Raw genomic sequence first — 12,500 nt, 5'->3', positions numbered from 1 at the left:
CATGAAGAAGAACAAGAACATGATGAAGAACAGAGAACATGAAGAAGAAAGAACATGAAGAACAAAGAACATGAAGAAGAACAGAGAACATGAAGAATAAGAAAGAACATGAAGAAGAACAGAGAACATGAAGAAGAAGAAAGAACATGAAGAAGAACAGAGAACATGATGAAGAACAAAGAACATGAAGAAAACATGAAGAACATGAAGAACATGAAGAAGAACATGAAGAATAAGAAAGAACATGAAGAACAGAGAACATGAAGAAGAACAGAGAACATGAAGAAGAAGAACCATGAGAACATGAAGAAGAAAAAGAACATGAAGAAGAACAGAAGAACATGAAAGAAGAAGAAAGAACATGAAGAAGAAGAAAGAACATGAAGAAGAAGAAAGAACATGAAGAAGAACAGAGAACATGAAGAAGAACAGAGAACATGAAGAAGAAGAAAGAACATGAAGAAGAACAAGAACATGAAGAAGAACAGAGAACATGAAGAAGAACAAAGAACATGAAGAAGAAGAAAGAACATGAAGAAGAAGAAAGAACATGAAGAAGAACAGAGAACATGAAGAAGAAGAAAGAACATGAAGAAGAACAAAGAACATGAAGAAGAACAGAGAACATGAAGAAGAACAGAGAACATGAAGAAGAAGAAAGAACATGAAGAAGAAGAAAGAACATGAAGAAGAACAGAGAACATGAAGAAGAAGAGGAGTTTGTACCTGTTTTGTTTCTTTAGCTTTTGAAGGAACCTCCACCTGAACCTGGAACAAAAGAACATGAAAACATGAGAACTAAACAAGAACTAAACCAGGACTAAACCAGGTCTAAACCAGGACTAAACCAGGACTAAACCAGGACTAAACCAGGACTAAACCAGGACTAAACCGAGACTAAACCAGGACTAACCAGGACTAAAACCAGGACTAAACCAGGACTAAACCAGGACTAAACCAGGACTAAACCAGGACTAAACCAGGACTAAACCAGACTAAACCAGGACTAAACCAGGACTAAACCAGGACTAAACCAAACCAGGGACTAAACCGGGACTAAACCGGGACTAAACCAGGACTAAACCAACTAAACAGGACTAAACCAGGACTAAACCAGAAAACTAAACCAAACCGGGACTAAACCAGGGACTAAACCAGGGACTAAACCAAGACTAAACCAGGACTAAACCAGGAAACTAAACCAGGACTAAACCAGAACTAAACCAGGACTAAACCAGGACTAAACCAGGACTAAACCAGGTCTAAACCAGGACTAAACCAGGTCTAAACCAGGACTAAACCAGGTCTAAACCAGGTAAACTAAACCAGGACTAAACCAGGACTAAACCAGGTAAACTAAACCAGGACTAAACCAGGTCTAAACCAGGTCTAAACCAGGACTAAACCAGGGACTAATCCAGGTCTAAACCAGGACTAAACCAGGACTAAACCAGGACTAAACCAGGTCTAAACCAGGTAAACTAAACCAGGTCTAAACCAGGTAAACCAGGACTAAACCAGGACTAAACCAGGACTAAACCAGGACTAAACCAGGTCTAAACCAGGACTAATCCAGGTCTAAACCAGGAATAAACCAGGTCTAAACCAGGTCTAAGTCAGACTCTACCTTGGTCTTGTCGGCTTTGGTCGTTGGGGTTTTGGACGCAGTAGTCGTAGTAGTGGTAGTAGTTGTAGTACTAGGTGGAGTCGCAGTGGTTGTCGGTTTAGTTCCAGTACTAGTTCCAGTACTAGTACCAGTCGCGGTCGCAGTAGTAGTAGTAGTACTGGGCTTAGTTGTTTTGGCAGGTTCTTTCACGCTCGCGGACGCTGCCGTCGTCGTCGTCTAAAAACGTAAACAGTGAAAATGAAACTAAAAAAAAAAAAATCCACACTTTTTTTTCCATAAAAACAAATTCACCGAGAATCAGCAAAGTGTCTGGCCCAAGAGCACAAAACCAGAAAGAGCCGAGGAGCAGAGTAAGAGCCATGCACCAAACCAGGACTAAACCAGGACTAAACCAGGACTAAACCAAGACTAAACCAGGACTAAACCAGGTCTAAACCAGGTCTAAACCAGGACTAAACCAAGACTAAACCAGGTCTAAACCAGGACTAATCCAGGACTAAACCAGGTCTAAACCAGGAAAACGAGGCTCTAGTTTTAATATTAGTTTTAGTGTCGCTCAGAATCAGATTTTCGATCTTCACCGAAACGTGCAAGTTCAAAACGTTTGAGCGCGAAGCAGAAAATGAAATAAAATATGAGAAAAATGTGTTAAAATTAAGAAAAAAAAAAGCAGTGTTTCCCTCAATCCTGAAGCACGAAGCAGAAATGAAGCTTCAGAAGAGTTTAAGATCATCAAAGTGTGAAGCAGCTCAACAGCGCCACCACAGGCCGTGAAACGAGCACCACAAGCAGGTTCTGAGGTTCCTCTGAGGTTCCTCTGAGGTTCCTCTGAGGTTCCTCTGAGGTTCCCCTGAGGTTCCTCTGAGGTTCCCCTGAGGTTCCTCTGAGGTTCCTCTGGGGTTCCCCTGAGGTTCCCCTGAGGTTCCCCTGAGGTTCCCCTGAGGTTCCTCTGGGGTTCCTCTGAGGTTCCTCTGAGGTTCCCCTGAGGTTCCCCTGAGGTTCCTCTGAGGTTCCTCTGGGGTTCCTCTGAGGTTCCCCTGAGGTTCCTCTGAGGTTCCTCTGGGGTTCCCCTGAGGTTCCCCTGAGGTTCCTCTGGGGTTCCTCTGAGGTTCCCCTGAGGTTCCTCTGAGGTTCCCCTGAGGTTCCTCTGAGTTCCTCTGGGGTTCCCCTGAGGTTCCCCTGAGTTCTGGGTTCCCCTGAGGTTCCTCTGAGGTTCCTGAGGTTCCTGAGGTTCCTCTGGGTTCCTCTGAGGTTCCCCTGAGGTTCCTGAGGTTCCTCTGGTTTCCTCTGAGGTTCCTCTGAGGTTCCCCTGAGGTTCCTCTGGGGTTCCCCTGAGGTTCTCCTGAGGTTCTGTGGTACCTTTGTGGGGACTTTGACTTCAGATGTGGTGGAGATTTTGGTCTGAGCAGAAGCTCCGCTCTAAAAACACGTCAACAAAATCACACGTCAAAACAACCGAGGTACTGAAGTAAAAGTACAACAACAAGTACAAATCTGAAGTATTTGTACTGAAGTACTTTTCACAGTCAATACTTTTTACTTTTACTGCAGTTGATTTTAGAACAAGACTGAAAATAAAAAAGTACTTTTCTTTATGATTTAAGACCAAAACCAGAACTAAACCAGGACTAAACCAGGACTAAACCAGGACTAAACCAGGACTAAACCAGGTCTAAACCAGGACTAAACCAGGTCTAAACCAGGACTAAACCAGGTCTAAACCAGGTCTAAACCAGGACTAAACCAGGACTAAACCAGGACTAAACCAGGTATAACGATAATATTTTTTAGCACATTCACTTTTAGTTAACATCTCAATTTTGAGTAAACCAAAAAAAAAAAAAAAAGAAGATAAATAATTTTTTAAAGGACACAAAAAGTGTTTTAGACTGAAAACACTCTGTTCCACCTTGTGATGTCATCATGTGGTGATACAGGAAGTGCTCCATTGTCTTTTGAATCATTTGGATCAGTTTCAGTTCTGGACTTGTTGATCTTGACTGAACTAAAAGGAAAAGGAGCTGTTCACTTAAACGACCACCTGATGACATCACGAGGTGGAGCAGAGTCAGTTTGTGATTCAGGAGCTTGAAGTTAAACAGACGCAGACACAGACGTGGACTTCAGCTCGGATTAGACGCAAAAACTTCTGGACATGAAGCGGATTCATTTCCTGTGTGTTTGAAAGTCCAGTCACCTCCAGCAGAGGGCGCAGGGCCTCGCCACGAGGACCACGAGGACCACGGGGACCACGGGGACCACGGGGACCACGAGGACCACGAGGACACACGAGGACCACGAGGACCACGGGACCGGGACCGAGGACCACGGGGACCACGGGGACCACGAGGACCACGAGGACCACGGGGAGACCACGAGGACCACGAGGACCACGGGACCACGAACGAGGACCACGGGGAAGACCACGGGACCACAGGACCACGGGACCACGGGGACCACGGGACCACGGGGACCACGGGGACCACGGGACCACGGGGACCACGGGGACCACGGGACCACGGGACCACGGGACCACGGGGACACGGGACCACGAGGACCACGGGACCACGGGGACCACGAGGACCACGAGGACCACAGGGACCACGAGGACCACGGGACACGGGGACCACGGACCAGGACCACGAGGACCACGGGACCACGAGGGACCACGAGGACCACGGGGACCACGAGGACCACGGGGACCACGAGGACCACGGGGACCACGGGGACCACGGGACCACGGGGACCGGGACCACGGGACCACGGGGACCACGGGACCACGAGGACCACGAGGACCACGAGGACCACGGGGACCGCGGGACCACGGGAAGGACCACGAGGACCACGGGGACCACGGGGACCACGAGGACCACGGGGACCACGGGGTCCACGGGGACCACCACGGCGAAGGTGAGTGGACGTTAAAAACCCGGAGGAGCAGCGTGGGGACAGTCAGGTCCATGGGAGTCCAGGACGTTTTAGAAGATTTAAAGCTGCACTGTGGAACTTTTCTGGAGGAGGTTCCGTCAAACGTTTTCTCCATGGAGATGATATCGTTTTGTCTGGAATGTTCCACAGTATGACATTAAACCTTTATCTCCATGGAGACTAAACCAGACAGAGTCACAGACAGAGTTGGGAGAAGTTACTCTAAAAAAGTCATGTTTTTCTCGTTACTTCTTTAAAAAAGTAATCCTTTACTTTACTTAGTTACCTTCTGTGGAAAGTCACTTTTTACGTTACTTTGGTATTTTTACTCGTTCCTCGTTTCTTTTTGGTGTAAACTCCATCTGAGACTAAACTCGGCACGAGACCAGCTCTGGGTCGACCAGGAACGGCTCGAGGTGAAGGGGGCGCGACGCTCTGGTCACTTTAAGGTCCGTTCAGACGGCGGCGTCAAAAAATGCCCTGGTCATTTGATTTCAGACGCCGACGCCTGGACTAACAGGAGAAAAATACTTGACGCGCGTCCGTTGCCCTGGAAACAAGAGCCTGGTCCTGGTCTTTCCCTGAAAACAATGTCAGACCAGACTGAGAGACTTTAGACTTCAGAGGAGATCGACTCGGCGTTTGTATGTTTATACTCCACTCCAAATTTTGTGGTTCCTCGCCCCAGTTCTCGGGTCTTTCTTCTTCTTCTTCTTCTTGTGGATAATAACGTCACTACGTCTCTGGATACTCGTCTCTGATTGGTTGATGCGACGCGTCTGACACTGAAAGTGTCTTGAACGCTATGAACGCTCAAGACGCACCAACGTCAATGTCAGATTCTCGCCGCACTGACGCCTGAAGACACACAGCAAAAACGCAGGACGCCCCACATGGACTCTGTGTGTGAACTGGACGCTCCGATGCTCCGACACTCCGACGTCCCAACGCTCCAATGCACCAACACTTCAACACTCTGACGCCCCAACGTTCCAACGCCCCAACGTTCCAACGCCCCAACGTTCCAATGCACCGACGCTCCGCTCTGCACAGGCCTTTACGGCTCCTCCCACCTGGACCTCGCCGTTTCCCGGGGGCCGCAGGACCAATGAACCTTATAAAATCGAGCTGTTTAATGTCACACTGTGGAACAATCCAAGCAGAGCAGTCACGTCTCCGTAGAAACGAGCAGGTGGCGGACCCTCCAGTAGAAATGTTACGCAGTGCAGCTTTAAAATAAAACTGAATATTGGTAGTTTTTGTTTTTGGTGATGGTTTGGAGACGTGATCCGTCCCGCAGGAGTTACCTTGGACCAGCCTTTGGGAGAAAACAGGGTCACGTCAGGAACAGCAGCGTCAGGCTGAGGATTAGTCACAAAACAGAACGTCAAAAAAACAAGTCTGAGAGAGGGAAGGAGAGAAGAGAGGAGGAGGAAGAGGAGGAAGAGGAGGAGAAGAGGAAGAGGAGGAAGAGGAGGAGGAAGAAGAGAGAAGAGGAAGAGGAGGAAGAGGAGGAGAAGAGGAGGAGGAGGAAGAGAGAAGAGAGAGAAGAACGGAGGAGGAGGAGGAGAAAGGCGAACAAGGAGAAGCCACAGTCCAAAAAAGTCGCGTCCTTCGACAGTGAACGAGGGATGACGAGGGAAAAGAAAGAGGGAGGAGTCACCAAACAAATCCACCAATCCCCTGTGAGCCCAGAGACCCTGGCCACGCCCCCTCTGACCCCCTGACCTTTGAGGCACTTCCTGCGGCCGCGGAGGCACTTCCTGCAGCCGCGGAGGCACTTCCTGCCGCTGTGGGCTTGGACGCCATGTTGGATCCAGCCGAAGGATTCTGCTGCACACGACACAAAACAGAGGGATGAAGAAGAGGAGGAGAAGAAGAGGAGGAGAGGAGAGAGGGATGAAGAAGAGGAGGAGGAGAAGAGGAGGAGAGGAGAGAGGGATGAAGAAGAGGAGGAGCAGAAGAGGAGGAGAGAAGGGGGAGGAGTTTTGACAATAGCAACAACTGGTCTGACTGGAGCAGGACAGACGAGTGTTTCACAAACTATTCACACCTGAGAAAATTATGGGCTCAGCAACAACCACGAGAACTAAACCAGGACTAAACCAGGACTAAACCAGGTCTAAACCAGGACTAAAACAGAACACAAACTGCATGGAAGATCTGAAGATGAACCCAAGATGACATTGTGTTTTCAGCAGCCTGTGGGTTAGGGTTCAAGTTGGGGTTGACGTTGGGGACAGGGTTGACGTTGGGGACAGGGTTGACGTTGGGGACAGGGTTGACGTTGGGGACAGGGTTGACGTTGGGGACAGGGTTGACGTTGGGGACAGGGTTGACGTTGGGGACAGGGTTGAAGTTGGGGACAGGGTTGATGTTGGGGACAGGGTTGATGTTGGGGACAGGGTTGAAGTTGGGGACAGAGTTGAGTTGGGGACAGGGTTGACGTTGGGGACAGGGTTGAAGTTGGGGACAGGGTTGAAGTTGGGGACAGGGTTGATGTTGGGGACAGGGTTGAAGTTGGGGACAGGGTTGATGTTGGGGACAGGGTTGATGTTGGGACAGGGTTGAGTTGGGGACAGGGTTGAAGTTGGGGACAGGGTTGATGTTGGGGACAGGGTTGGTTGGGGACAGGGTTGACGTTGGGGACAGGGTTGACGTTGGGGACAGGTTGACGTTGGGACAGGGTTGACGTTGGGGACAGGGTTGGGGACAGTTGGTTGGTTTGACGTTGGGTTGTTGGGGTTGACGTTGGGGTTGACGTTGGGTTGACGTTGGGACAGGGTTGAAGTTGGGGACAGGGTTGAAGTTGGGGACAGGGTTGATGTTGGGGACAGGGTTGATGTTGGGGACAGGGTTGATGTTGGGGACAGGGTTGATGTTGGGGACAGAATTGTTGTTGGGGACAGGGTTGACGTTGGGGACAGGGTTGATGTTGGGGACAGGGTTGTTGGGGACGTTGGTTGGGGACAGGGTTGACGTTGGGGACAGGGTTGACGGGACGGGTTGGGGGGACAGGGTTGACGTTGGGACAGGGTTGACGTTGAGGACAGGGTTGACGTTGGGGTTGACGTTGGGGTTGACGTTGGGGACAGGGTTGACGTTGGGGACAGGGTTGACGTTGGGGACAGGGTTGATGTTGGGGACAGGGTTGATGTTGGGGACAGGGTTGATGTTGGGGACAGGTTGACGTTGGGGACAGGGTTGACGTTGGGGACAGGGTTGACGTTGGGACAGGGTTGACGTTGGGGACAGGGTTGACGTTGGGGTTGACGTTGGGGTTGACGTTGGGGTTGACGTTGGGGTTGACGTTGGGGTTTGACGTTGGGGACAGGGTTGACGTTGGGGACAGGGTTGATTGATGTTGGGGACAGGGTTGATGTTGGGACAGGGTTGACAGTTGGGGACAGAATTGATGTTGGGACAGGTTGACGTTGGGGACAGGGTTGACGTTGGGGACAGAATTGATGTTGGGGACAGGGTTGACGTTGGGGACAGGGCTGACGTTGGGGACAGGGTTGAAGTTGGGGACAGGGTTGACGTTGGGGACAGGGTTGACGTTGGGGTTGAAGTTGGGTTAGAGGTTGGACAGAACAGAAGTAAACCAGGATTAAACCAGAACTGAACTAAGATTAAACCAGAACTGAACCAGGTCTAAACCAGGTCTAAACCAGGACTAAAACAGGAGTCAAACCCACAACCCCCTGGTGAGAGGGAGGGGCAGGATAACCTCTGTGCCACACTTTTGTTTTTAAAAGGAAAATGAAGTCGTCTGAGGCAGAACAGGAAGGAAGTACAAGTACACGACTGAAGTACACGCACCTATAGAAGTACACACGATACTACTGAGGTACAGGGAGAACAGCTCCAAACGCTCTGTTCCACGTTGTGATGTCACGCAGTGGTAGTTTAAGTCCTCAGCTCCTTTTCTTTTTAGTTCAGTCGAGATCAACGACTCCCGGGCTGAAAAAACGATCCAGGTGATTCAAGCGAAGCTGTGTGGAGTTTAAAAACACAGTGGAGCACCTCCTGTATCGCCACACGATGACATCACGAGGTGGAACAGAGGGAGTTTTCTTGTGTGTGAGAGAAAAACTGGTGCCAAATGTGCAGGTTTGTGCGTTAAACGTGTGAAAGAAACAAAAAAACACAACTTCAGGTCTGTTTGAGGAAACGGCTTTAAAACAGAGGAGCAGAGGATTATGGGACATGTAGTCTGAGTATAAACTACATCAGAACAGAGCAGAGGATTATGGGACATGTAGTCTGAGTATAAACTACATCAGAACAGAGCAGAGGATTATGGGACATGTAGTCTGAGTATAAATAACATCAGAACAGAGCAGAGGATTATGGGACATGTAGTCTCTGTATAAACTACATTAGAACAGAGGAGCAGAGGATTATGGGACATGTAGTCTGAGTATAAACTATATTAGAACAGAGAACAGAGGATTATGGGACATGTAGTCTGAGTATAAACTATATTAGAACAGAGAACAGAGGATTATGGGACATGTAGTCTGTATAAACTACATCAGAACAGAGCAGAGGATTATGGGACATGTAGTCTGAGTATAAATAACATCAGAACAGAGCAGAGGATTATGGGACATGTAGTCTCTGTATAAACTACATCAGAACAGAGGAGCAGAGGATTATGGGACATGTAGTCTGAGTATAAACTATATTAGAACAGAGAACAGAGGATTATGGGACATGTAGTCTCAGTATAAACTATATTAGAACAGAGAACAGAGGATTATGGGACATGTAGTCTGAGTATAAACTACATTAGAACAGAGCAGAGGATTATGGGACATGTAGTCTCTGTATAAACTACATCAGAACAGAGGAGCAGAGGATTATGGGACATGTAGTCTGAATATAAACTATATTAGAACAGAGAACAGAGGATTATGGGACATGTAGTCTCAGTATAAACTATATTAGAACAGAGAACAGAGGATTATGGGACATGTAGTCTGAGTATAAATAACATCAGAACAGAGCAGAGGATTATGGGACATGTAGTCTCTGTATAAACTACATCAGAACAGAGGAGCAGAGGATTATGGGACATGTAGTCTCAGTATAAACTATATTAGAACAGAGCAGAGGATTATGGGACATGTAGTCTGAGTATAAACAACATTAGAACAGAGAACAGAGCATTATGGGAGTTTGAGTCTCAGTATAAATAACACCAGAACAGAGCAGGGGATTATGGGACATGTAGTCTGAATATAAATAACACCAGAACAGAGCAGGGGATTATGGGATTGTTCAACTATTTCTTGAGCAAATCCTGGTTTTCAGAAAAAGCCATAAATCAGACGAGTCTCTTGATACGAAACGTTTCACCCTGTGAGTCACTCTTATAAACCACGGCCTCTTTCTCTATTAATACACCTGGCTCCGCCCCCCTGCCACGCTCACACCGCCGCGCCCTCACTGCGCCCGCCGCACAGCTCCGATAAAACCTGAGGTGAACCCGTGACGGCGTCGTGTCGTGTTCAGTGACCTCGTTGGCTCCTCGATCAGTTTTGGATCTAATAAAATAACTGGAGGTGGAGGTTTTGTGTTTGTTTGTGTCTGGAGGCGTCGCTGTGACTCTCACTGAATCTACAGCGAAAAATATCCCCCCGGACCAGAAAAGATTTACCCACAAAGCACAAAGAAACACAAACTACTACTGACAGGGGCTGACAGGGGCTGACAGGGGCTGACAGGACACCTCCAACTTTCAAAAAATGTTGGATTTAGTGGCGAGTTTTTCAGCTCTAAATTGTTGATCCTGATCCTGTCCCTGGTCTGAGCTCAGCGCCTCGTGTCTCCGTTGTGGATTTATTCAAATATCTGGACGTGTTGTTGTTTGTTTCTGCCTCCAGGAGGTGGACTGACTCTCACTGGTGCTTCAGAGGAAAAACACCCCCTGCTGAGAGAGGATTTTTCTCATAGAGACAGTGGAATCACAAACTGCTTGTGTTCGACTGACAGGGGCTGACAGGGGCTGACAGGGGCTGACAGGGACCTACAAATGACCAAAATAATTATATTTGTCCCGAGAGATCAGATCAGATCAGATCAGATCAGATCAGATCAGATCAGATCAGATCAGTATCAGAGCTGCTGCCGCACACACAGACACTACTGAGACAGGATTTATTTAAAATGTTATTATTGTTTTATATTCTGTTTGTTCTGGATTCAATGTTTAAGCAAAACTTTGTGCCCTGTCAGCCCCCTGTCGGTCCCTGTCAGTCCCTGTCGGTCCCTGTCAGTCCCTGTCAGCAGTAGTTGGAGTTTGTTTGTGCCCTGTCAGTCCCTGTCAGAAGTAGACGGTATTTCTTTCTGCTCTGTCAGTCCCTGTCAGCTCCTGTCAGCTCCTGTCAGTCCCTGTCAGTCCCTGTCAGCTCCTGTCAGCCCCTGTCAGTCCCTGTCAGCTCCTGTCAGTCCCTGTCAGTCCCTGTCAGCAGTAGTTGGAGTTTGTTTGTGCCCTGTCAGTCCCTGTCAGCCCCTGTCAGTCCCTGTCAGTCCCTGTCAGCTCCTGTCAGTCCCTGTCAGTCCCTGTCAGCTCCTGTCAGCTCCTGTCAGCAGTAGTTGGTGTTTCTTTCTGCTGTCTGGTGGTTCCTCTGGAGGAGCTGGAGGAAGTGTCTGGGGTGAGGGAAGTCTGACACCAGACGACTCCAGACACAAACAAACAGCAGATCCACCCTCCAGGTGTTTTACACGTCCACGAGTCGTCACACTCGCTCAAAACACACCATACAGGTACACAAGAGCTGATTGGCTGAGAGGGTTTTGTGCTGCGAGCTGATTGGCTGAGAGGGTTGTGCTGCGAGCTGATTGGCTGAGAGGGTTGTGTGCTGCGAGCTGATTGGCTGAGAGGGTTTTGTGCTGCGAGCTGATTGGCTGAGAGACAAAACAACACACAATTTTAAATAAATGGACAAAGTAAATAGTAAAGTGCAGAGTTGTTGCTCAGACGACTCGACGCTCCGGATCATTCCAGAAAAATCACCTGGAATCACGACGAAAGAGAAAACACAAAAACTCCAAAAAACATCACAACACAACACACACACACACACACACACACACACAACACACAACACACACACACACACACACACACACACACACACACACACACACACACACACACACACACACAATACACAACACACACACACACACACACACACACACACACACACACACACACACACACACACACACACACACACACACACACTACACAACACACACACACTACACACAACTACACAACACACACACACACACACACACACACTACACAACTACACAACACACACAACACAACACACACACAACACAACACACACACACAACACACACACACAACAACACAACACACTACACAACACACACACACACACACACACAACACACACACACTACACAACACACACACACACACACACACACACACACACAACTACACAACACACACACACACACAACACACACACACACACACAACACACATACACAACACACACACACACACACACACACACACACACACACACACACACACACACACACACACACACACACACACACACACACACACACACACACACACACCACACAACAACAACACACACACACACACAACTACACACACACACAACAACAACTGATGTTGTTTCCTGGAGTTGTGTTTTGTTCCACCTCGTGATGTCATCAAGTGGGAGTTGTAAACAGTTTGAACAGCTCCTTTTCCCTTTAGTTCAGTTTAGTTTAAAGACCAACAACTTTAAAAACACAGTGGAGCACTTCCTGTACCACCACATGATGACATCACGAGGTGGAACAGAGTGTTTTCTGTTTGAGAGAAGCTGTTTTTGTCTCTTTTAAATATTTGGTTTATTCAAAACTGGGACGTAGTAAGAAA

The 12,500-nt window shown here is 48.2% G+C and overlaps 2 protein-coding genes across 2 annotated transcripts in view; one reads left to right on the top strand and one right to left on the bottom strand.

Moving 5' to 3' along the window:
- The window catches only part of rplp0 (ribosomal protein, large, P0), a 230,359-nt gene that overhangs the window by 65,614 nt on the left and 152,245 nt on the right, over window positions 1-12,500 (top strand). The gene's annotated exons all lie outside the window — the stretch shown is intronic.
- Window positions 1-12,500, bottom strand: part of cast (calpastatin) — a 78,636-nt gene that overhangs the window by 40,333 nt on the left and 25,803 nt on the right. Inside the window, exons 3-7 of the mRNA XM_055161009.1 lie at window positions 6,284-6,388; window positions 5,863-5,916; window positions 2,987-3,046; window positions 1,628-1,843; window positions 727-768 (exon numbers count right to left, since the gene is read on the bottom strand). Coding sequence (XP_055016984.1) covers window positions 727-768; window positions 1,628-1,843; window positions 2,987-3,046; window positions 5,863-5,916; window positions 6,284-6,388 — 477 coding nt within the window. The remainder of the gene's footprint in view (window positions 1-726; window positions 769-1,627; window positions 1,844-2,986; window positions 3,047-5,862; window positions 5,917-6,283; window positions 6,389-12,500) is intronic.

Source organism: Boleophthalmus pectinirostris, unplaced genomic scaffold, assembly GCF_026225935.1.
Source record: "Boleophthalmus pectinirostris isolate CB_2022bp ecotype Guang Dong unplaced genomic scaffold, ASM2622593v1 HiC_scaffold_3, whole genome shotgun sequence".
Taxonomy (NCBI): Eukaryota; Metazoa; Chordata; class Actinopteri; order Gobiiformes; family Gobiidae; genus Boleophthalmus; species Boleophthalmus pectinirostris.
The sequence above is the reverse complement of the archived record's forward strand: the minus strand, read 5'-3'. Positions and strand labels throughout refer to the sequence as shown.